This window comes from Clarias gariepinus, chromosome 23 (genome assembly GCF_024256425.1).
Source record: "Clarias gariepinus isolate MV-2021 ecotype Netherlands chromosome 23, CGAR_prim_01v2, whole genome shotgun sequence".
NCBI classification, from domain to species: Eukaryota; Metazoa; Chordata; class Actinopteri; order Siluriformes; family Clariidae; genus Clarias; species Clarias gariepinus.
In genome coordinates, this window is record NC_071122.1 from 6,800,433 (window position 1) to 6,826,468 (window position 26,036).

Below are 26,036 nucleotides of genomic sequence, written 5' to 3' on the forward strand. Positions count from 1 at the left end.
CTTTGCACCTGTTCCACAGTTCCTCATCTAAACCCATAAATTAATAATACTAATGACTGCAAAATATATTCATGTATTTATTAATTCAAATTATTAAATAATCACAAAAGAAATAACATCTTAAATTCTTTCCCCTCTTTAGAATGTCCTCATTTAATCTGCAATGATCTGCAAAAAATTAAGTCCCATCTACAGTGAAAAAATAAAAGAAAAAGAAAGAAAAGAAAATACCAGAGAGTCTGCGTGCATGAAATAACTGAAGGGGAAAATAACTTTCAATTTTTATTATTATTTTTTAAAAACAAGAATAAATATGGAAATGACCAAAACATGGTATTGGACAAAAATGTATTTTTAGATAAACTTAATGTTTCTTATCTTTCGACCTATGCTTTGTTTTTTTTGGTAAATATGCATAAAAGAATACACAAGATAAAAGAAAACACATTTGCTAAATACAATTTTATGCTCTTTTATGTAGGGTTTGTAACTTTTTAAAATTCAAATCTTTCAATGATTTTAATTCCCAAATTTAGAGAATCACATAAAAAGACAATTTAATGCAAAATTAATAAAATATTGCAGCATGAATTTGACATGGTTATGGATATTTTGCACATTTTTGAGTGCTTTAATGTAAGCCATTTGCTTCTAAAAGCTTACACTTATTTTTAGTATCAATACTCATAAAGAAATATGAATAATTTAGATTTAAAATTATTATTGTTTGAAGCGGGACAGTGGAATGCTGAAAGATGGCAATGGCAGGTTTTGGGGCACATATAAAATCATCTCTGTAAGTTAGCATCTTGTAAGTTTTTGGGAAGCAGGATTGGTTACTTTCATGTTCCAACTCATTCATTCATCTTCTATACCGCTTTAGCTGCACATAGCCTAACTTAAGGACTGTTTCAACCCCACCCACTGGGACTTATTTAAGCTAAAAACATTGGTGCGTATACCTTCCCTGTCTTGTTCTACATCAGGACCCGCAGTAAAGTCAAGAAAGTCCAAATCCTGCTGAGAAATCAGACCCAAAATGAGGCATCAAGAATTCTAGGACTGTCTACAAACATAACACCCTTAAGTTAATGAAGTAGCCAGTGAGTGTATGGGTGTATGTGCATGTTTTTCGTATTGTGTTTTTACCATGCGTGTTGTACAATATATTTCTATTGCATAGCCTCAGCTTACAACGACAGGCTGTTGCGGCACAAGTTTAGAAAATCATAGATTTTTTTTTTATTTGTCTTTAAATTGCACATTTATGTCTGCACCCTCATCCACATCCTAAAACCACCTATTACATTCTATTACAACCAACATGTTTTCCCTTGTTTCTGTCTTTCCCATCTCCATGCCACTTTTGGAAAGTTACTACATTACAGCCTGGAGAGTTTATTTATAAATAATGTACAATTTTCAAGTAATTAGCAAATGCTATAAACAGACTAGTGCAATAATTGTTAATAATATGGATGTATGTGCTTATGTGACTGTGTGTGTAATCTGACAGACACATTTTCTCCCTGCAGTTACAAACGCCATATACAGTTCCCAAGTATGACCACCAGAGGGCCACCTCCCTTATTTTGTCTACCTGACTTCTTTTGTATTTCCTTTTCTAAAATGCTTAGCATTAGTTGCTGTAAGTGACTATTATCTGTTGTCTTCTGGTCTTTTTGATTTTTTTGTTTAGTCTGTACTTTTTAAAAATAATTTTTTAAGTCTGCAACTTTCATTTAGCTATTTGAATTGTTATAACCAACATGACTCATCACATTTTCAACTTTAGGTAAGCTGGATGCAACAGGAGTATACTTGAATTTTTATTTCAGTTTATACAATCCAGAAAAGTTTTGTTTGTACATTGGTTAGAACTAGCTCTTTCAGTGAGATCTTTACGTTTCATACAGTAGAGGACCGGAAACGAGTCTCAGAAAAAATTCTGTATGTCTCTATGTTTGTCCAGCCAGATTACAGTATGTCACAGCATCATCTAAAATTTAATGAAACTTCGGCACTACTGAGATATCTGCCTGAAGTTTAACCTGCACCATAAGTGAAATCAACATATAAAAACGTATGTAAAAGCGTAAGTAAAAGCGATGTTATTAACAGTTTTTAGATCTACTTTTAATATTTCTCATCTGGTTCACTCTCTATGTGTATTTAGCTGAGTGTATGTACAACTTTACGTGAGCATGGAGTAGGTCACTAAACATTAAATTGTTTTTATTTCTTTATATGTTCTGCATATAAAGAAATAATAGTAAATTTCCCTGACCCATATGACCTCAAAGGGTCTTTGCCACTTTGCAGGTAATTAGGAGCTCGATATGGATAGTAATACAAGCGCAACCCCCTTAACCAGAGCACTCCTGTTGCACACATGCGATTGATGTTCTTGCAGTTCTAGAAGTTCCTCCTCTGTTCATTGACTCAGTGATTGATTCAGTTTTATTCTTACGTAAAGAAATGCACTGGAGTTTACTCTTGCTGCAAAAAGGTGCCTTCTCCAATTGTCCCTAATGATGTTTAGGACATCCATGTGGGTTCCATAGAAGGGGCATTCAAGACAAAACCAAACATATCATTAGGATCTTTCATATACTTTCATACACATGGCATCCAAAAAGAACAATAATCGCCTTCGAACAGACGTGTCTGCTACTTATGCTTTGTAAAGCCTTCATAACGGCTATACATTGGCGATTTTTGAGGCTGGTGACTCTAAATGAATTTTTCCTCTGCAGCAGAGGTAAGTTTTGGCCTTGCTTTTCTTTATGAGAGCCAGTTTCATTACTGTGCTTGATGGGTTTTGCAAATGCATTTGACAATACTGTTCTTGCAAGAAATGTTCTAGAATAGCTGACCTTCATGTCTTAGAATAACAACTAATTGTTATTAATGTAATTATTGTTGTTATTATTTATTTACCAAATTCCATATAGATTATAGTTGTGAAATATCCAGTATTGTTCAAGAATGTAGAAAATAAATCACAAAAAAAACATCAAATTAAAATGTGTATAAAGGTGTCTTTTGACTCATACTAATGTGTGTGGTGTGTGTGTGTGTGTGTGTGTGTGTTTGTGTAAAAGATTGTGATCTCTTTGTGTAGTGCTAATTAATACCCACAAACCTTCAGTTAATATTCAAAAGTAAATGATCTCCCGATCTCTGCAGTTGGAATAATAGCAACATCAATGTGATTTAATTTTTTTATTTTATTTCAAAGAGTATTTGCCTTCTGAACCCACAGGTACTAATACTGCTTCTGTTAATGTAGGAGACTGTGTACTGTTGAAGGTGAGTTTTAAAATCAAACACTTAAATTTTCTTTGCATATCTGTTCAGATCAAGGTTACAATCGGATGCACTGTTACATCCGTAAAACTGTCCATAATCAGTGCATTATTACTGTTTCTGTCATCTGCTAGTAAGAGACTGTGCAACGGTCTGAGCCACACCTCTTCCTATGTGACAACAGAGAATGGACACAAAGCGAGAACGTAAGTTATCCCAGGCCTTGGAAAGAATATATGGAACAGATATGGAAATATGAATATGAAGAGGTTAAAGATCCTGGAAGCAAGCGGTTTTGTTTGAAAAAGGAATTCACTGACTTCAGTAAAGCTCATTCGGTGAACTGGACGTCTGTCCCAATCAACACATAATCCTGGAATAATGTTTAGAATCAGGGATTAGATGCAGTTAAAAAAAAAGGGAATCTTTTATAGCATTGAATTTACTTCTCATACCTTTAGAATTTGAAGCTGAGTGTTGACGAGGTTCATTTTTCCAATTGCAGGGAGGGGATACCCTTGCTTTAAGTAAGCTGTCAAAAGCATTTCAGATATTAAAAAAGAAGAAAAAATAAGTTTCTCAAACAATAATATATGAGGGGAGTTCAAGTCGAAATGTGACTTTTTGCCTGAGAGTAAAAACTCCATTTATTATTATTATTTTTCTATATAATGCCCTGCTACACTAATGCACGTATCCCAGTGTTTTACTAGTGTCTGGATACCATCAAGGTAAAACGTTTTCTCAGTACACTGGAGCCATGATTGGACTGCCTGCATTATGTCTATGTGAGATCGCTTTTCACAGAGGTACAGTATGGCCTTAATACGGCAAAGAGTCTCATCGCCATACCGTCTTTGAAGTCTTGTGTAAAAGTCAATCGGTTTTACACCTTCATTTACAATATAATTCATCATTAGTTTCACTCTAACACCCTTCGTATATCACAATGGAACGAATCATGCACTCACCGTTAACTGCCGGTATCACAACACCTTTCAAGACTAGCGTAAGAACATTGCCAAGTGTTTTCACCTGTTGGACATGAAATTGATCACTTAGCTAGAGTATGTGCTTCAGCAGATGGCATAAAATTGGTCTGTTTGTTGTTGTACCTGAAAAGGTCCCACGAAACTTTTCCCTAATGTCAAGTCCATTCTAAAAAACAATATCAATAAATATATTTCAATAAAGTATGTTCAGAGAGAATAGTTACAGCTTATAACATTTTGTAACTTACTCATTCAGACTTAAAACTCCAGCCACGTTGAGGCCTGTGATGTAAATCTGAGCACTCACGCTGGTATTCTGCAACACAAATCATGTACATTATGTATCAACAAATATTGTTGTTCCTCGCACAAAATCACATCACGTCTGCATTACAAACCACATTGAGGATGAAGAGGGGAGTCAGCGTGGCATTGGGCTGAATAGCGTAAGCGGTAATGGTGCTGTTCGCCTCCATCATCACGTTGTTAGGCTTAAATGAGACGTGCGGCTCCTTTACAGGCTTCACCAGGAGCTTCATCATCAGGCCAGGGTACTGCTTAGCAATCTGAAATAGCACATTAAAGACATACTTTAAGGGAAAACTATTTTTAAAATTATAAAACAATCTAAGATTTTTTTTGTAAAATCTTGTGATTTTAAGGTGGCCCCATTAAAAGGTAAATATTTTTTTATTCTAAATACTGCTCCATGTAGGGATACTTCGAACAAAAATCTCTTTGTGTTAAAAAAATAATATTTACCTGAATATACCACTGCAAAGTATTGGTTATTAACATTATTAGACTTGTTAACATTATTGAATGTTTGCCTAAAAAAATCCTGCAGCCTAAACACTGTAACTAATTCATACTGTCTAATCAAAAATGCCCATTTTAAATCTTTCCAAGAAAATATTTCACCTCGACATGCAGATAATGGCCAGTAAGATTATACTGGTTTATTATATCTGTCGTCTTGAAGTTGTTATTTATTCTTAACTATTATTCTATTAATATATATAGCTTTTGGTCTTTGTAAACCACTTTGAAAGCACAAGATGAGTGGGGTGTCTTTGATGAGGTACAATGAAAAGAGTAAGATGGCAAATCTTCTTACTTCTGGAATAAATGTCCCAAATGTCTTTGTGTTCAGTCGAAAAGGGAAACTAGATGGGATCTGTAAGGAATAAATTGTAGAAGTCACAAACAGTTAACAGTCAGTTAATCTTTGAACATAATTCAGTAATTCAATTCAGTTTTATTTATATATTGGTCACTGTCGCAAAGCAGCTTTAGAGAGTCAAAAGAAAAAAATGGGGAAATGTAATATGTGAATAAATATGTATAAATCAAAACTATCAACTTATCCCTGATAGAAAAAGCAGAGGGCAAAGAAAAATTAAACTTTTTTCATTATATAAGTGGTGTGTTTTTCATTTATTTACCACATTTACCACATGACAGAAACTTAGATGGAGTTATTGCCACAATAGTCCTGAACTGTATAGTTACCAGGCAATCTGATCACAGCTCAGTGTACGAAAAAAACTTTCAACTTTGCTGGTATCTAAACACTAGTGAAACAGCAGGATGAAATGTCCCGGTTTGACTTGAACGCCCCTTGTAGAACCTAAAGTTAAATTTAGCAATAGTGGTACACTTTATAAAGTGAATCCTAATTAGGGACATTTGATGAAGGTCATGTTTTAGGTATAAAAAAAATAAAGCTCCATTTTGTTTTCACGTTTGTGAATGCAGATGATTTCTTCAAGTCAGAAGAGGAAGATTTAAACGAAGCCAGGAGTCAAAAAGAGCAAAAAATTGACCAAGCTCTCTCCGTGAAAGGGAACATATTTAATACACATACTTCCTGTCAATGACAGTGACACTAGCCAATCATAGGCATTTCTGAGCTTATGAATAAAAAAGAGAGTGGACAGCACTCAGACACACAGTCATGTGACTTTTGTTTCATGTTTCATGAGTTCAAAAAGATGGACATTTACTAGGCTGATCGCTGATGGTTGGAATTAAATAGAAAAGAAGGGGAAGAACGCCAGAGATCATTACGAAACAGTTCATTTGGTGTCATGTTCTTTAGTTGACGTGCTCTGGGTTATAAGCTCTTGGCAAAGAAGCAGGTTTTGAGCTCAAATTGGCAATTTCTAAAGGGTGCCAATTTTTTTTTAGTTGTATTATTAATGCTATGGTATACATTTTTTATAAGAATCATCCAGCGGTGGTTGTAACTCACCATGTCGTCTGTTACATAGAGGCCGAGCACTCCGGCGTTGTCGTACACGAAGCCGGCTGAGTTCAGGGTGAAGGCTGATAATGCCATATACAGCATGTTGCTGTCCTGAGGGGGAAGAGAGAAGGGGGCTGGGGAGAACGGGGGCTCTGTATGATGTCCGATGTTATAGAACTCACCCTGCAGAGAGAGAGAGAGAAAGAGAGAGACAGAGAGATGTGAAAAGATAAATACTACATATTTTTTTTCCAAAGAGAATACAAGTTCAGCTCACCTTTAAACTGAGATCAATGCTGGAATTACAAATGAGCGGAGACTCCACCATGGAATACTCAATTTCAGCGTACTTGTCGACTTGCGCAAGAACTAAAAGAGACTAAATAATTTCATGTTTTTGCCAAAGAGTAGCCTTTTTATTTAAATATATATCGTGTTTGCATGTGGATCGTACTGTACCATTTAGAGTTTTTAGATGGGGATTCATCTCTTGTATGGCTTCACAAACCAGAGAACAGATCTGAAATAACAAGCAGTTTTAAGGAAATAAAATGTATCAGATTTCATTTCACCTTTTTAGTTACTTGGTGCGTTGATAATACCTGTTTCTGTAGAGTTTTGCGCAGAGCCTTATCGACAGAGCTCTTAAACAGATTATACAGCCAGCTGAGTCGATCAGGAAGCAGAACAAAATATATTAATGCAATTAGCAGTCTCTCTGTGCCGGTTCATAAAAACATAATACAAACAATATATATTAAGCGTTTAAAGTGAATATTCATCTTTCCTATTCATAGGTGCACCTTTACGCTTAGATTCCTGTTCTTTGCTTACAGGAATGAAACTCAGTGAGGTCTGTTGTAGCTCAAGGTTTCATGTGTTATGGGTTCTGAGATGCTTTTCTGCTTACCACGGTTGTAAAGAGTGTCTGTTCGAGTTATTAACTCAATTTAATTTGGCTGTTCTCCTCTGATCTCTCAACTCGTCAACAAGTCATCTCCGCCAGCAGAGATTCTGCTCACTATACATTATGTTTTTTGTTTTATGCACCATTCCGTAACCTCAAAGCAGGAGTACTAAATTCAAATTTAAGAAGGTCCGGTCAATCAAATCTACTTTGAGCCAATGTCCATAATGTGTTATGGTTTAGATCTTTATATATGCATACATTGTAAGTTTATAAAAAATACGCAATCGAAAATTTCCATAGCATTTCAATAATATTTTGCAATTTTCAGTAACCGTGCTAAACATGTGGATAACATATTACAGATAATACAGATAACAATTTTAAATGAATCTTTAGTGAATCTTCATTTGCACGCTGCTGGACTGTAAATGAATGTAAAAAGACTCTGGTTGCTCCGTCATACCCGGCTCTCAGCTTGGGTATTTTACACTTGCACTGCTGCGGATATTTTTGCTCAAATAACCCATGTTTTGTCTCATAGTGGAGCTTTCCATTACTGCTTTTTCCTTTTTTTTTTTTACTTAACGTTTACGGAACATAAGAGACAAATTGGTTTTAAACTTCCTGTAGAAAAAATAAAAATATTCATCTGTCTTTAAAAAAAATCACAAAGCCTGTAGCTTCTTATTGAAGCTACAGTATATCGTGTACTTCTTCAACTCATGATTTGGCATCACTCCACATCAGGATCACTGTCTGCTTCCTTTTAGCTATATACAACATTATTCTTGTAGAACAAGTGTAAAATCAAAGAAGCAATCCTTAGCCATGTTTTATAAAATATTAGGTTTGAAACATGGTTTAAATATTGAAGGTTATAGCCATTACTAAAAAACTCTCAGTTATAGACATAATTGCCATCTAGCTCGGTGTATAAGAGATGTGACAGATTACCTGGCACCTCCATGAAACTTGACCCTGACGTGACCAACAGAGGCTTTACAGGCCGCACAGCTGACCATCGGACGCCCTGCACCATCATCTTTAACACCGATGGTGGCACTGATGCTGAGTCTGCTAACAGACACGTCGAAAGAGCCGTGATCCTTTCTACAAAATGTACGCCTTGTTCAGTAAAAATATCTTACAATACACAATAAAAAGATAATAATGAGACATGGTCGTACATGATTTTCATGTATTTGACTCTCCAGTTGCCGTGCAGGTTAATGTAGGCATCGCTGATGGACAGACTCACCCCAGTGCCAGGTACCAACCCCACGGCCGACTTGGGCAACCCTAGATTTACAATCTTCATGCTGTAAGTAAAAGACATAATAAAATATAATCAGAATTATCGGGATCAGTCCTCAAGTAATGCATCGTATTTCATCATCTTTCAACAGTTCGTCAGAAGGTCGATTTGCCGTCTCACCCTTTCAGACTATACGAGACTTTGCCGACGAGATGCACTTTCTTTGAACCGCTTATGTCTGGGATTTTAATTTCTTTGAGCTTCTTTTGAAGGGCAATGAGGCCAATCTGACGGCCTACAGGAGAAACAAAAACAGAAAAATAATATTTTTAAAATGTTTCCACCATTCAAATTCAATTCAATTCAATTCAATTTTATTTGTATAGCGCTTTTAGCAATTTTTCATTGCCGCAAAGCAGCTTTACACAGACAAAAGAATTATTTAAGTTTGTATGAAATGTGAATTTGTATGAATCAAAATGGTCAGTTTGTCCCTGGTGAGCAAGCCGAGGGCGACAGTGGCAAGGAAAAACTCCCTGAGATGGTAATAGGAAGAAACCTTGAGAGGAACCAGACTCAACAGGGAACCCATCCTCATTTGGGTGAAACAGAAAGCAGTAAATGATCTGCATTTATACAGTGTGTAGGGTGGGAGGCAGTTCAGCTATAATAGCTGATGTTAATTGATGTTAATATGGAGTCCAGGTGGTTACTGAAGACCCAGGTAGACTTGTAAGAAGTTCCAGTCATGAACTATCGGACTGTCAAGTCCCCAGAGAAACAGTTGCCAACACCAGTCAAGGCCAGAACCATTTTCTAGGTAGAGAGAACCATCCCCAGACACCAGACGCATCCCGGAGAGACACACGGGGCATCCATGTGACGAGATCTTCAGCCAGAAGCGGGGCACCAGGATGGGTCAGACAGTTCCGGAGGGCAGAGGGAGTCTGGATCACTGGCAGCTCAGGAACGACATGTGTAGCTCGACAGAGAGAGAGAGAAAGAGTGAAAGGGGGAGACAGGAGGAGAGAGGAAAGAGAAAGAGGGGGGGAAAGAGAAGAAGAGGAGAGATGGCAGTTAGGTATGGTCACAGTCACACAATGTATAATGTGAATGTATATTAACTGTAGAGTGCAAGCAGAGACTCCGGCAGGACTAACTATGACAGCATAACTAAAAGGGAGAGCCAGAAGGAAACACAAACATGAGGGCTTCCTGAGATTTACATTTACATTTAGGCATTTGGCAGACGCTCTTATCCAGAGCGACTTACAAAAAGTGCTTTAATGTTTACATAATTGGATACATACTTACACTGGGTTAACTAGGTTAATAACTAAGTGCCATTAGTCCAACACAACTAAGTTTTTTTTTTTTTTTTTTTTTTCCCGAGGGGGGTTAGTCCAAGTACTGGAGAAACAGATGAGTCTTGAGTCGTCGTTTAAAGATAGTCAAAGTCTCTGATGTACGGACATCTAGAGGAAGTTCATTCCACCACCTAGGTGCCAGAACAGAAAAGAGCCTGGATGAATGCCGCCCTCGATTCCTGAGAGATGGTGGGATGAGGCGAGCAGTGCTGGAGACTTAAACACTGAGACTGTGTTTGAGTCCCGAACACTGTTTGGAAGACTATTCCATTATTTTGGGGCTTTGTAAGAAAAAGCTCTGCCCCCAGCTGTATTTTTCATAATGCGCGGTACTGACAAGCAGCCTGCATCCTTTGATCGAAGTAGGCGTGGCGGATCGTAAGACACTAGCAGTTCGCTCAGGTACTGCGGCGCGAGACCGTTTAATGCTTTATATGTCAAGAGTAGTATTTTAAAATCAATGCGAAATTTCACAGGGAGCCAATGCAGTGAAGATAAGATAGGGGTGATGTGCTCATATCTTCTGGTTCTAGTGAGGACTCTCGCTGCTGCATTCTGGACTAGCTGAAGCTTATTTATGCATCTAGCTGAACAACCAGACAGTAAGGCATTACAATAGTCCAACCTAGAGGTGATAAAAGCATGAACTAGTTTTTCTGCATCGTTTAGTGACAATAAATTTCTTATCCTGGCAATATTTCTGAGGTGAAAGAATGCTATCCTGGTAATATTATCTACATGTGCTTCAAATGAAAGGCTGGAATCAATAATCACACCAAGGTCTTTCACTGTTGCATTTGATGGAACAGAAAGGGCATTTAAAGTTACGGTGTGATCTAAAATTTTACTCCTAGCTGTATGCGGTCCTATGACTAGAACTTCTGTCTTATCCGGATTTAACAGAAGGAAGTTAATTAGCATCCAATTTCTTATGTCCTGCACACATTGCTCAATTTTATTAAGCTGTTTTTTCTCATCAGGTTTTGCTGAGACATATAACTGTGTATCGTCAGCATAACAATGAAAACTAATGCCATGCTTACGGATTATGTTGCCCAGAGGAAGCATGTAAAGGGAATGTGTTCTGCCTGTGTAAAAGCCTTCTGTAAATGTCAATTTCTTTTACGTCTTCAATCATGAGAAAGTTCATCACAAGTCCTGATTTGACTTGAACGTATAAAACTGCACAAAAATGAAGTGAGAAATCACATCTGTATATTTATAATAATGCAGCTGTACTAGGACAGCATAAAATTCCTGAATGCAATTAGAGTGATTTTATTAAGATCTTGATGTTTCTCTTTTATAGACAATTATACATACTGTATATATTACTGTATTTCTGTTGGCTTTATGAACTATTCATACTTCTCTACAGCGCAGTACTCACCATACTCAAGCCCCTTTTCAGTTAGTCTCACTTTTACTCCGGGGTTAGTTCCTGAAGCCTCCGGAAAGAGAAAGGTTAGCAGAGCTAACACACACCACAGAGACACCATGTTTAGTCTGACCTGAGACACACACACAGGCATTCCTTAATCCCGTGATGATATGAAAACAAAGATTAAAATTGCTTTTAAGGAGCACTATTTTGCAGGCTGGTATTTAGAGCCAATTGTAATAACTTGAATAATTCGATAATTTCTTACATTGTTTTGTCCTCAGCTGTGTGTGTGTGTGCGCATAGTGAAATAGGTCAAAATGTTGGGCAAATGTTACTGCAATTGTTTTTGACAAAATTACAAGCCTTTCAATCATTCGGCTATTTGGCAGTGTAAATGTTCAGCATTACGAATAATGACAAATTAACAAAGTTGAAAAAAGGTTGCTTATGTCTTACAGTTGCTTTAATAGCAATCACAGATTTAGCAAGACATTTAAGTGTATTTTTTTTAAAGTTACATTATCCATGTCAGCCTGTGATTAAGAGGAAATTCGTGAACTTCCTTGTACATTTTAATGCAACTTCGGAGAACAATGACCTTTACACAGACAAATGAACTTGCATCTACAGTTTATTCGTTTACATTATTGAACAGATTGTGTATGTGTACTGTGTTTTGCAAAGGTCTTGAGTCTCCTCCCATTTCCTCATATTAAATAAAATTAAATGATATAGATTAAATTAAAGATGGATGCTTTATTGTGGCGCCTGCAAAGTGTCTAAAATTACAATTAAAAAACTTCAGGAACTAGTAGAAGAAAGAAGAAAGTCTGGTTATTTGGAGGTAAAAAATGAAGAAATAAGATGTCGTCCAAGACTTTTGTGCAAATCATTCCCACATGCAATGTGATGTTTAATATGGTCGTTCTTTAGTAATGTTTGATATAATTTGCCTTGATTTATTGTGAAAGAGCTGTGTGTCTGTTAAGAGCTCACATGACTAGGATCATATCCTGAATTAAATTACGCCTGGACTTAAACAAATTAAACAAATCTATGAATGAGGCATGGGCATGACCTGTAAGTTCTTTGTATGATGACTGCTAGAACATTGATCAAAAACCTATGATTTCCTTTTCAAAGCATCACTACCAAAGTCCAAACTGTATTTATATGCATTTCAAGTAGTTAAGTGGTTTCCTTTAAATGTAGCAAATGCCTATACAGTATATAAAATTGCACAATTGTTCAGTTTCACGTAGATACAAGCAAAATTCATTTATAAAAGTACATAGAAATATTTATTACTCAAACCTGTATATAATAATAATAATAATAATAATAATAATAATAATAATATTACAGAAAAAGGTTTGCCTGCAGATATACTGTACTTAGCAGCGTTGCCGTAACACCTTCGCTCTCTGTCTCCGCTTCTCTGTTTGTCAGGAAAGGAGCAGCTCCCGAGCGTGAGTAACAGAGGGAAGTGAAACATGGCAGCTAATTCAACAGCAAAAGATTGTTCTGATAAAGCCCTCTTGTTCCGACCAAGTAACCACTTGCAGAACACTCTATATTAAAAGGCTTGTTTTTCCCTACACTCGAAAATCCTGGGATTAGATATTTGTAGTGTTGAAATCCTGGTATTAGAACACATGTGCAAAAACAAACTATATACAAACAGCTGATATTATATATATATATATATATATATATATATATATATATATATATAGTAATATATATATATATATATATATATATATATATATATATATATACACACACACACACAGTTACTACATTAATTCCCAGTAACTTGCAGAACACAAGTGTTGTGATTCCACCAAAAGCAGGCAGTCTTCAGGATTTTTAATGGTATATAATGGTGTTATTGTTGTTACTCAATTCTTACAGTTGGCAACTGTAGATCATCCCCTCATTTTTGGAACAGGGTTTATGCCAGATGTCTTTTCTGATGCAAAGGCCCATGTTTATCTGGGCTTGGGACCAACACTAAGGGTGCCCTGCAACTCCAGTGGCTTTGTGTAGGGTATTGGCTCAGACACAACACCAGTGGTCTGCCACTGAGCTCCTAATGATTTACTTGAATACACAGTATACAGTATACACCACACAGGTCTCTAAAATGTCTCTGTTAATTTTTCCTGCTAAAATACAACTTAGATTCTGCATTCTGGAATTTCTTTCTGTTTCACTCCTTTTCCAAATGTGCTGTTTCAGTGTCTGTTTTCAGCTTTAACTGGGGGCAGGTGTACCTCAATGTTTAAGACATCCTTGAGTGTTTAAGACATCTCTACCCTCAACTGCCCAGACATACAATGCAATAAAAATGCAAGTCACTCTGGAGTGTCTGCCAAACTCCAATAAATGTAATGTTCAATTCAATTCAATTCAATTCAATTTTATTTGTATAGCACTTTTAGCAATTTTTCATTGCCGCAAAGCAGCTCAGTCAAAAGAATTATTTAAGTTTGTATGAAATGTGAATTTGTATGAATCAAAATGGTCAGTTTGTCCCTGGTGAGCAAGCCGAGGGCGACAGTGGCAAGGAAAAACTCCCTGAGATGGTAATAGGAAGAAACCTTGAGAGGAACCTGACTCAACAGGGAACCCATCCTCATTTGGGTGAAACAGAAAGCAGTAAATGATCTGCATTTATACAGTGTGTAGGGTGGGAGGCAGTTCAGCTATAATAGCTGATGTTAATTGATGTTAATATGGAGTCCAGGTAGTTATTGAAGACCCAGGTAGACTTGTAAGAAGTTCCAGTCATGAACTATCGAACTGTCAAGTCCCCAGAGAAACAGTTGCCAACACCAGTCAAGGCCAGAACCATTTTCTAGGTAAAGAGAATCATTCCCAGACACCAGACGCATCCCAGAGAGACACATGGGGGCATCCATGTGACGAGATCTTCAGCCAGAAGCGGGGCACCAGGATGGGTCAGACAGTTCCGGAGGGCAGAGGGAGTCTGGATCACTGGCAGCTCAGGAACGACATGTGTAGCTCGACAGAGAGAGAGAGAAAGAGTGAAAGGGGGAGACAGGAGGAGAGAGGAAAGAGAAAGAGGAGGGGAAAGAGAAGAAGAGGAGAGATGGCAGTTAGGTATGGTTACAGTCACACAATGTATAATGTGAATGTATATTAACTGTAGAGTGCAAGCAGAGACTCCGGCAGGACTAACTATAACAGCATAACTAAAAGGGAGAGCCAGAAGGAAACACAAACATGAGGGCTCCCTGAAATGTAAAGCAAACAATCCCCTCACCGTCAGCAAACCTGAGTGATCAATGAGAGTGAGGAAGACAGCATCCAAACATACCAGTTCACCATAATACTCTACGTCCATGAGTCCCCCAGATCTGCTCCTTTACCTAAGGCAAATCTATTTATAAAAATGCTTGGCTGAATAAATAGGTTTTTAGCCTAGACTTAAACACTGAGACTGTGTCTGAGTCCCGAATACTATTTGGAAGACTATTCCATTATTTTGGGGCTTTGTAAGAAAAAGCTCTGCCCCCAGCTGTATTTTTCATAATACGCGGTACTGACAAGCAGCCTGCATCCATTGATTGAAGTAGGCGTGGCGGATCGTAAGACACTAGCAGTTCGCTCAGGTACTGCGGCGCGAGACCATTTAATGCTTTATATGTCAAGAGTAGTATTTTAAAATCAATGCGAAATTTCACAGGGAGCCAATGGAGTGAAGATAAGATAGGGGTGATGTGCTCATATCTTCTGGTTCTAGTGAGGACTCGCTGCTACATTCTGGACTAGCTGAAGCCATGTAAAGAAGAAAAGCTGTAATGTAAAGCCAATCAGAAGACAGGGAACAGAAATGTGTATAGGACCTTATCAAGCATTTCCCACCCCATATCAAGAATTTCACTCCCCCCAGGGTCATGGGTGGCCTGGAGCTTATCCCAGCGGACTTGGGGCACTAGGCAGGTTACACACTGGATGGGGTGCCAATCTATTACAGGGCACACAAGCACATGAGATCATTCAGTAAGGGCATTTTGGAAACAATAATTAGCCTTATCTGCCTGTGTTTGAACTGTGGGAGGAAACTAAAGTTCCAGGAGGAAACCCACCAAGCATGGGGAGAACATGCAAACTCTATGCATACAGACCTGAGGTGGGTCACTTTGCTAACCACTACGCCACGGCACTCACTAGCTTATGTGAAATCCTCAACATTTAGTGATATAAATGTTATACAACATGAGCTAAAAAAGGCTCTTAGCCATAGCTAAAGATTAGCTACTAGCTGCTAACAGCTAACTCAGCTCCTTCTTATAGCCCAAGTCTTAAGCTCAAGAAGGCTAGGTTATTGAATAGCAGTTAGATGCTACCTGCTAACCTTTTTTTTTTCATCTTTTGAGTGTTTAAACAGACTGAAAACATCTAAAGTGTGTCTAAAAAAATCACTCCAAAGTCAATTTCTCATAATAGGTTTAGGCTTTTCATAGTACTATTAAAATCACAGAATATTGGTAAACAAAATTCTGTTTTTTAAGGTTACTGTAGCTTAATCTCATGAAAGGAAACAAACTATTAATAATAATAATTGTAACAATAATATGATAATTATTTCAGTTTAAAATAATTAATGGCGGCATGGTGGTGTTGTGGTTAACACTGTCGCTTCGCACCACCATGGTCTGAATTTGATTCCCGCCTTGGGTCTGTGTGCATGGAGTTTGCATGCTCAACCCGTGCCTGGTGGGTTTCCTCCGGTTGCTCCTGTTAGCTCCCACAAAAGAATATTCAGATTAGGCTAAAAGGATAGTAATCTAAGATTTTTACGGAATCTGCCAAAAAAAATCTTCACTTGTTTGGGTTTCCGACATCTTGTTTGTTTTCACCTTGTCAAATTAACCCGTTGTATTTGCATACTCAAGATGGGCAGGTACACAGAATCATCCTTGCCCATGTGTTGTTTGTTTATCACACATGATTCCCGTTTATTTGGGAATCATGTGTGCTCTGTGTCAGTCTTTTATTTTATTTTAAATGCTCATGGACCTGACCCCAATCACTTTATTTATTTATTTATTTATTTGAATGTCTTACCTAAAACTCTAGCTTAAATTTGAGTTTGCTATGCCCAAAGTGAAGTTAAAATTATTTTTAGCTGCTGTTTTGAGTCTCACCATACCACCCTGTAACACAATGACATAGGAGCAAGTAATACCATTTTCAATATAGTTTAAATACTTTCCTATTATATAATTAAAATAAACTACCTAAGCAGATATCCAAAATGTATATGGACACTGAATGTTTTGTGATAGAATTTATGCACCAAAATGTAAGGTTTAGCTGTTGATACAGTTTAGCTGTTTCTTAACATTTCATAGACTTTCTTTTATTGGCTTTAAGAGCAACAACTCATGAGAGGGATGTTCATCAGCATGAAAATGTCTTTTAGAAGGCCAAGGTCAGCTAGGTCATGACTCTGTTACTGTTTTCACATTTCTTCATATGGAATGATACTGATAATGCTGTTAATGGAACAAAGGGGAATTTCAACATTCTTAGTTGTCTCCCTCTGGGAAACTCCATCTTCAGATTGACCAACCCTCCTGTCTGTTTAAAAATCAGACATTTTATTTATAGTTATTAATTGAAATTGTCACTTTTTAATTGCTATAGGGAACCACATGGTGGTTCTAGTCTGAGAAGAACGAAATAGTACTTATTTACTCCATTTTCACGTTTGTTTTATGCTTTTGGTAGATAGCGTTTATTTCTAGAAATAACAAAACAAATAAGAAAATTCGAAGATTGAAGTAAAATATCTTACTGTATATTGGCTTTTAAAATATCTAAAATGTCCTGTTTTGCAGTTCAAAACTGTTCATCATGGATGCGTGATGGCTCAGGAGCTTTAAATTTAGTTCTGTTTTATGCAGGGACAAAGCAGAGCAGACCATCTGGAACAGACTCAAACAGCTTGGAGTCCTCAGAAAGAAGCGGCCTAAGACCGATGTCCCTTTGGAAATCGGAGCGTTGGGTAAGTCTTGTGTGTTTTTCTGTTTGTGGATGATGAGTTTGGACTTCTTTTTAACTGTGTGGGTGTGTTCCACTTATCCAGGCTGCATGGCAGAGCGACTAAAAACCGAGCTGTTAGAAAGAGAGCAGCTGGTGGACGTCATAGCAGGACCAGACGCTTATAGAGACCTACCACGTCTCCTGTCTCTCGCTCACGGAGGACAGAGAGCCAGCAATGTCCTACTTTCTCTGGAGGAGACCTACGCTGATGTCATGCCAGTCCATCATGCAGGACACAGTGCTTTTGTGTGAGAAGAGAACGTTCCTGTGCTTCAGTTTCTTTTAAGAAAGAAAGATCTTTCTTCTATTAAAAGTGGCTCTATTTGTCATAGAAGCATTTAAAACTAATTTCTAGATGTTACTAACAGGTGTGAGGTGAAAAACATTAACACAGTGAGAGACCAGATTAATGTTACTCAGATGATGGGGTTTGATGACTTAGAAAGTCTTCAGCTAAACCTAAAAGAGTCACGATCCTTTGAAAGCACTGGCTGTATATTTTTTCTCCCATATTGTTAGAAGTCATAACATCTCCTCTTTTTGCTTGTCCCTCAGGTCCGTAATGCGTGGCTGTGACAACATGTGCAGCTACTGTATCGTCCCCTTTACTCGTGGAAGAGAGCGGAGCAGACCCGTGTCCTCCATACTGGAAGAAGTGCGCAGACTCTTTGACCAGGTGGCTTCTCGTCCTGTACACTATTTGTTGTGTTTTATTTTATAAAACTTTTACCTAACATTTGTATGTATAATTCCTCTATAAAGGGTGTAAAGGAGGTGACTCTGCTAGGGCAGAACGTGAACAGCTACAGGGACGTATCAGAGATGCAGATCAGCACCTCAGGGGTTGTTTCAGGTCTCAGTCGGGGTTTCAGCACGGTGTACCGTGAGAAGCAGGGAGGTCTACGCTTCGCTGACCTTCTGGACAGAGTCTCCGTGATCGATCCTGACATGAGGATACGCTTCACCTCTCCACATCCCAAGGATTTTCCAGATGAGGTACCAGAGTTATTGATACTCTAGGACCTTATTGGACTGTAGTTCCTGTTTATATATATATATATATATATATACTGTATATATATACTGTATATGTGTATAGTGTATGTTAATAAATAATTATATATATATATATATATATATATATATATATAAAATATATATATATATATATATATATATATATATATATAATATATATATATATATATATATATATATATAGAGAGAGAGAGAGAGAGAGAGAGAACATATGATTTTTATTATGGGTGGTCCTAAAATAGTTTTTATTGCTAAGAAAAAATAAGGTAATGAAAACGAATGTTGGTCGTGAGATTAGTCCTTCTCAACATATCTTTGACCTAAGGCGACACACTTCTTCAAATGATGGATGTACTTGTAATGGATGTAAAAAACATTTTTTTTTGGCTCTTGAGAAAAAGTTATACCTCAGTAATCCCCTTGTCAAACACCTGCCATCATCAAACACCTGCCATGAACTTGTTTCTTCTAGTAATGGAAGAGGAGAAAGTCACTGGGTCTGAGGTCAGAGGTGGGGGTTTGGGTAGGACGAATGAGGCAGAATTTCTTCAAATATTCTCAGAAGTACTCCAAGTTTGAATTTTTTTTTAACCAGATTCACCATTTTGGTTTTGACGCTCTAGCGGCATCGCACAGATTGTTTTTTCTTATGATAGAAATTTTTTTTATCACCACCCCTTATGTGTAAACATGTATCCGAACCGAGTGACAGTTCTATCTGGAAGCTGATGTTTTTCTGATAAATGAGAATAATTAATATACCAATGATCTAGTGCTTTTGCCCTCAAGATGGGCATGTTTATACGCGTCACCTAACAGAGCCAATCAACGCTTACTGTGTATAAATATTCAGACATTTAAATTATTATACATTTATTGTTATACTTTGAGGCACAATAGAGTATTTGACCAAGCTGTTTAATTGGACAAGTGGCATTCCATGAGTGCTGATATAGAATATAACAGTACTGAGACGTTATATGTCAGACTATTTGTATCACAGTCATTAACTCCTAATCAAGGGATTTGCCATTCTACATAGCGCACTGCTGATATTCAGTACAACGGCACAGCCTTGAGTGTCGAATATAAGCTGCACACAGCTTTGACATCAAGTGAGAGAAATAAGGGAGGTTGCTGAGGGGTTTGAGAGTTTATAACTTCTATAACATATGTGACAACATTAACTAGATGTAACTAGAATTTCACTGAGGTATAAGAGAAGTAATGTTTTGAAGTAAGCTGAAATTGAATACAGTTGCGTCTTTGATTATTCTCATGAAAGAGATTATGCCCTCCTAAACTCAAAAAAACTGTTTTTACTTACTTAATACATTGTCCCATTGCCACAATGTTTAGTTTTATGTCCAATTATGTCTCAGATTTACTTTTTTACATGGTACAAACCAGTTTGCTTTCTATTTAGTCTTACTCTTTTTTTTGTGTAACCATTTTTTTAACTTGCAGTTTTGCAGTCCCTGTACAGCATTCTCTGTTGATTCCCTGTTGGGTTAACAACAATAACATGTATTACAGTATGTATGATGTTTGATGAAGTAATAAAGCAACCATGAACTTGGAAATGTTTTTATATGAATAAATCTACAGAGACTGTAAATAAACAAAATTACGATAAAAACTGATGACTTAATTAAACTATTATAATAAAAAAAACTTACTGTTTGACTAAAAGACTTGAGTATATGTTAAGCATGTGTCTGTGTATGTGTTTTATGTAGGTGTTGGATTTGATTCAGTAGAGGAATAACATCTGTAAGCAGATCCATCTCCCAGCTCAGAGTGGCAGCAGTCGGGTTTTACAATCCATGAGACGTGGGTAAGACTTCAATAATACTTCTCAGTATTAACATAACCAAGAATGTGATGCCTTTACATTAAGCCTTTCCGCTCTGTATTTTTACAGCTACACCCGGGAGGCGTACCTCGAACTAGTGGAGAACATTCGAAGGATAATCCCAGGTCTTCCTCCTTTCATTGTTAACCAGTCCGAATGTAATCTAGTAATCCTCTATGATTTATGAGTGCTATACAGACACCTTGTTTCTACACTCAGGTGTCAGTCTGAGCAGCGACTTCATCACCGGCTTCTGTGGCGAGACGGAGGAGGACCACCAGCAGACACTGTCTCTGATCAGGGAGGTTGGCTACAATGTAGGCTTCCTGTTCGCCTACAGCATAAGGAAGGTCAGCAGTCTCATCTCCATTGCAACTGAGTTTTATTCTTAGTAAGCAGTAAAACCTGATTTAATTTGTTTTTTTATAGAAAACGCATGCATACCACCGCCTCCAAGACGACGTCCCTGCTGAGGTGAAGCAGAGGCGCCTGGAGGAGCTCATATCTGTGTTCCGTGAGGAAGCCACTAAACTGAACTCGGGTCTCATCGGGAGCACGCAGCTCGTCCTAGTGGAGGGAGTGAGTACTGAACGGAAGAAATTTTTAAAGATTTGCTTTTGGCTCCTCTGAGATAGCTTGCTCTCTGTTCAAAAACCAAAAGCTTATGACCTAGCAACTATCTTGCCAGCTTATACAGCGATAACAATGATAGTTTGATATGTATTTTTACAGTGGAACCTTGGATTGCGAGTGTTTTGCAAGACGAGCAAAAATTTGACTTAATAAACGAGCGATTGCTTGATATACGAGTAGTACACATGCGCTTTATTTGCCAAGCGTCATGTGATCACAAATGAGCCAATAGTGTGTCATTAGAGGTTCCTTGTTAAATATCCAGACTCTCTCTCTGTCAGAAAGCAGTGATTCCGTTAGTGTGCACACGTGCGTGGGTATCATTAGAGAGGTTCCTTGTTAAAAAAAGTTTGCTTACAGAGCAGTGTTTCTGTTAGTGTGTGCACATGTGCGCGCGTTTGAAAGTCGTCCGACACAATAGCCCTCTGCTCTTCTCCTCTCGTCTTACTTGTGCGCGCACAAACACACACACAAATAAACACAAACACACACACTAATGGAAACACTGCTCTGTCAGGATTTTTTTCAAAGGTAAAGTGCAGGTTAATTTGTTTGATTTTTACTTTACATTTTGTATTAATTATTCTTACATGAATATTTTTGGGTTTGTGTTTATTCTATGGCTGGACAATAACCCGATATCAATATATATCGCGATATAGATATAGAATTTGAATATATATATATATATATATATATATATATATATATATATATATATATATATATATACACAGTGGAACCTCGGATTACGAGCTTAATTCGTTCCGGAAGCGGGCTCGTATTCCAAAACACTCGTAAACCAAATTTAATTTACCCATAGGAAATAATAAAAACTTCAATTATTCGTTCTACAGCCCAAAAAAATAAATACATAAATATAATTAATACAGAATATAAAGTAAAAATAAAACAAATTACCTGTACTTTACCTTAAATTTTTTAAAAAATAAATCCCGACAGATAAGGGTTTTCATTTGTGCATGCAGGGTGTACAGTATGTGTGTAAAATGTGCATGCACACACACACACACACACACACAAACATTAACGGATAGACCGTTTTTAAAACCGTTAGTTTTTAAAAAAAAAACAATTTAGCAAGGAACATTCCTAGTCACACTTACGTGAGGGCATACTAACAGGATCACCGCTGTAAAGTAAAACAACAACAACAACAACAAAAAACAAATTAAACAGAGGTCCGTTCTTCGTACGTCGCTAACTCAGTTAGCTGGATTTGATTGTTGTGGATTTGTCCTGATCTTGGATTGTTTCGTTCTTCGATGCGCTTCTAGCATTTGTTGTCATAGCAACATATCCGTAAGCTTGAACCTGCTCGGGAGCAGGTTTATTTCATGTAAACAGGATTTAGCCTGCGCTCCTGCCAGGTTATGATTGGTTGAAATGGCGAGGTCACATCTGATTGGTTAAAGAGCATGACTGACTCACGTGGAAAAAGAAAAGTATATGCCCCCTGCCATGGACTCCCCCCCACTCACACACACACACACACACACACACACACAATCGCTATCAAATATTATATATGAACATAAATTCATAGGTTTAGTATTATCAAATATGATATTACTTTTATAATAAACCCTAGGCATGAGACAGCCGTCGAGACCATTATTACAAACTCTTGTATAATGTTTATTTTGTAACATTTATTTTTCAGGGGTTTGTCATAAAAATATGCTAATAAATATTTATATATATTAAAAATTAATATTTTATAATGATAAATTGGACGAAACTAATTTTATTATAAAATAAACAATATAAAAGTATACATAATATTCCTATTTTTTCATATACAACATATTTATTTTCATATTGCTTATTTTATTTTATTGTCTCATGTAATTTGTAATTTGTAAACCATTAACCTATGAATTTATGTTCTAATATAATATTTGATAGCGATTATGTAGGGGGGGCAATCCATGGCAGGGGGGCATTTCAGCGCATAACATGTGTTATAAAAAATTTTTATTTTTGTAAAATAAAAAATAAAATTAAAATGGTTCTTTTTAAAATAAAAAATAAAATGGTTCTTTGAGCTCAGGTGAGCTCAAAGAACCAACTTAGCCGGATCGTAATTAGCACGATGATCTCATCTTAGATGTGTCAGTTTATCTCGGATGTGTCAAGCGACGTACGAAGAACGGACCTCAGCTCCTCACCTTTGAAAACAATCGCGACATAGAGAAGTTTGTGTGTTTATTTGGCAACCTGAGAGAAGGGGAGCTGAAGGTGGGCTCGCTCGCGTTTACGGCCCTTCTCTCTCATGTTGCCAAACAAACACACAAACTCTCTGCCTTACACAGACACAAACACAAGCGCACTCAAAAACACTGCAGGCACTAAGACCCAGCAGGGGAGACGATAGGTCTCGGCTTTACAGAGGTCCGTTTTTCGTACGTCGCTTGACACATCCGAGATGAATTGACACATCTAAGATGAGATCATCGTGCTAATTACGATCCGGCTAATTCAGTTCTTCGAGCTCACCTGTTGTTGATGATTAGTATAGCTGGACTGAGTTGTCTAGGATTATTGCGCGCTCGTGCGTTGGTGTAAAAGGCGATATGCATCGACAGTAGAAACACTGATCACAAGCCCTCCGATTGGTTGACGAAATGGAAAAAGACCAGCTCAACTTTTTTTTGTAACACGTGTTATGCTCTGAAATGCCCCCCCTGCCATGGATTGCCCCCCCTACATAATCGCTATCAAATATTATTGTGGCGTGGGCGGGGCGGCGGCTGACGACCAGCATGCTTTGCGTATTTTCCGAGCTCCGCCAGACTGACCAATTTTTCTACTTTTTCGTCCCCTCACGAAGAGTAAACATATAACAGATAAGTATTTCATACTACCTTATAATATATTCACTCGAAACGCGTGTTATATCGTTTTCGTATAAGTTTATATCGTATAAGTTTTAATAGTTTTGCAGCACACCGCTTCTAGCCGGCTTTTCATTAGCATCGCTAGCCCGTTAGCCCGGCTATCACAAGTTTGTTTACGCTCTTTCGCACCGGTTATTTCTATTTTTAGACACCATGTCGGTTGGGTCTCTGCCCCTGTGTGCAGGTGAGGAGACATTGGAGCTGCACTCGGTGGACTTGGAGATGGAGGCCGTGGAGAAGCTGATCCGCGACCTACAGGTGAAGCTGGCCCGGCTACAGCAGCGGAAAGCCACGCTGGAATCGTCGCGGACCGACGCTCACCTGTCCCAGGTAAATTCTCGGCATGAGAATTCTCCGACAACCTCTACTCCGCGTGCTTCTCTGCCCAGGTCCAACGCACCGAGAACGCAGCCTGCCCAGCTTTCCTTCACCCCGGCGCCGGGATACCACGAGGCCTGGAAACTTCAGCAGCGGAAGACGCGCGCCAAGCCCCGGGCGAGGACCTCTCCTCCTCCGCCACCACCCGTCTTCGAGATCTCAACCCGAAACCGCTTCGCTCCTCTCCGTGAGACGGCACACGACGCGCTGGTCATCGGAGACTCCATTGTCCGGCACGTGCGTGCTACCACAGCTAAAGGTAAGGCGTACACGCGCTGTTTACCTGGTGCACGTGTTCTTGATGTTGCTGCACAGGTGCCTGCGGCCCTGAGGAAGAACATTCGAGCTGTGGTTCTCCATGCTGGCACCAACGACATCAGGCTGAGGCAGACGGAGATCCTAAAGAAGGACTTCAGGAGCCTGGTTGAGAAGGTCCGCAGCACATCACCCACGACAAAGATCGTCGTATCTGGACCACTTCCGACATTTCAGAGAGGAATCGAGAGGTTCAGTAGATTATTTGCCTTCAATGAATGGTTACAATCTTGGTGTCAACAACAGAGATTACCCTTTGTTGATAACTGGAATGTTTTCTGGGAGCGTCCTAGGCTCTACCGCACAGATGGCCTGCACCCTAGCAGAGCTGGAGCAGCGGTCCTCTCTGACAACATCTCCAGGACATTACGAACCATCTGACTTGCGGTAAGTCATACCTCAGATTCTTTAGATATCAGCCACAATACAACTCACCATACTAATAGACGCACACACATAGCTTGTACTATAGAAACTGTGTCTATTCCCCGATTAGTGAGAAAAAAGAATAAATTCGTTAAATCCAGCCGAAACAATCTGGTAACCATTAAACCAGAAAAAGGCCAAATAAGTAATCGAAGTCTACCTCTAAAGTTTGGACTTCTCAACATTAGATCCCTTACGCCTAAAGCACTTATTGTTAATGAAATTATATCAGATCATTGCCTTGACGCACTCTGCCTCACTGAAACCTGGCTTAAACCAAATGAATATATTGGTCTGAATGAGTCTACTCCGTCTGGATATTTTTATAAGCACGAGCCCCGTCTAATTGGTCGCGGTGGTGGTGTTGCCACTATCTACAAAGATGTACTCACTGTTACTCAGAAAATAAGGCCCAGGTTTAACTCATTTGAAGTGCTCGTCATTAATGTTGCACTTAATGAAATACATAATAAACCCGCGCTATATTTTACTCTGGCCACCGTGTACAGACCCCCAGGGCCATATGCCGATTTTCTAAAAGAATTTGGACATCTGCTATCAGACCTAATTGTTAACTCTGACAAAGTGTTGATAGTAGGTGACTTTAACATTCATGTAGATGATGCTAATGACACTTTAGCCCTCGCATTTATGGACTTACTAAATTCCTTTGGGGTTAAACAAAATATAAATAGATCAACTTACCGCTGTAATCATACACTAGATTTAATTATATCTCATGGTATAGATGTCACTAATATAGAGATTTTAACTCAAAGTGATATCACAGATCATCACCTCCTGATATATACTCTACCCGTAGAACAGATTAGCTGTGTCTCTCCACGTTATCGATTTGTTAGAAATATGAATCCGACTACTAAAGACAGATTCACAAGTAATCTACCGGATCTGTCCCAAATT

The 26,036-nt window shown here is 38.1% G+C and overlaps 2 protein-coding genes across 3 annotated transcripts; one reads left to right on the top strand and one right to left on the bottom strand.

Annotated features, from left to right (window-relative positions):
* Positions 1-3,210: 3,210 nt before the first annotated feature.
* On the bottom strand, positions 3,211-13,019 carry LOC128511027 (bactericidal permeability-increasing protein-like). Of its 2 annotated transcripts, XM_053483647.1 has the most exons (17): positions 12,829-13,019; positions 11,472-11,592; positions 8,895-9,009; positions 8,647-8,778; positions 8,414-8,569; positions 7,152-7,215; positions 7,009-7,069; positions 6,827-6,918; positions 6,556-6,732; positions 5,419-5,478; positions 4,700-4,867; positions 4,550-4,617; positions 4,425-4,467; positions 4,281-4,344; positions 3,765-3,841; positions 3,630-3,682; positions 3,211-3,479 (listed from the first exon to the last, which is right to left on the bottom strand). In XM_053483647.1, exons 1-16 carry the CDS (start codon positions 12,958-12,960, stop codon positions 3,641-3,643), a joined length of 1,572 nt encoding a protein of 523 aa, XP_053339622.1. In that variant the 5' UTR covers positions 12,961-13,019; the 3' UTR covers positions 3,211-3,479; positions 3,630-3,640. The 2 variants fall into 2 exon arrangements, with proteins under 2 accessions (XP_053339622.1, XP_053339621.1); XM_053483646.1 differs by having other exon boundaries at positions 3,211-3,682; positions 12,829-13,012.
* A 3,862-nt stretch (positions 13,020-16,881) lies between these two features.
* LOC128510911 (mitochondrial tRNA methylthiotransferase CDK5RAP1-like) lies at positions 16,882-21,069 on the top strand. Its single transcript, XM_053483452.1, is given in 9 exon segments — positions 16,882-16,932; positions 17,408-17,508; positions 17,590-17,794; positions 18,102-18,249; positions 18,300-18,542; positions 20,324-20,421; positions 20,509-20,564; positions 20,659-20,789; positions 20,869-21,069. Coding segments are annotated over 9 exon segments (1,230 nt in total). The 5' UTR covers positions 16,882-16,885.
* Positions 21,070-26,036: the final 4,967 nt, after the last annotated feature.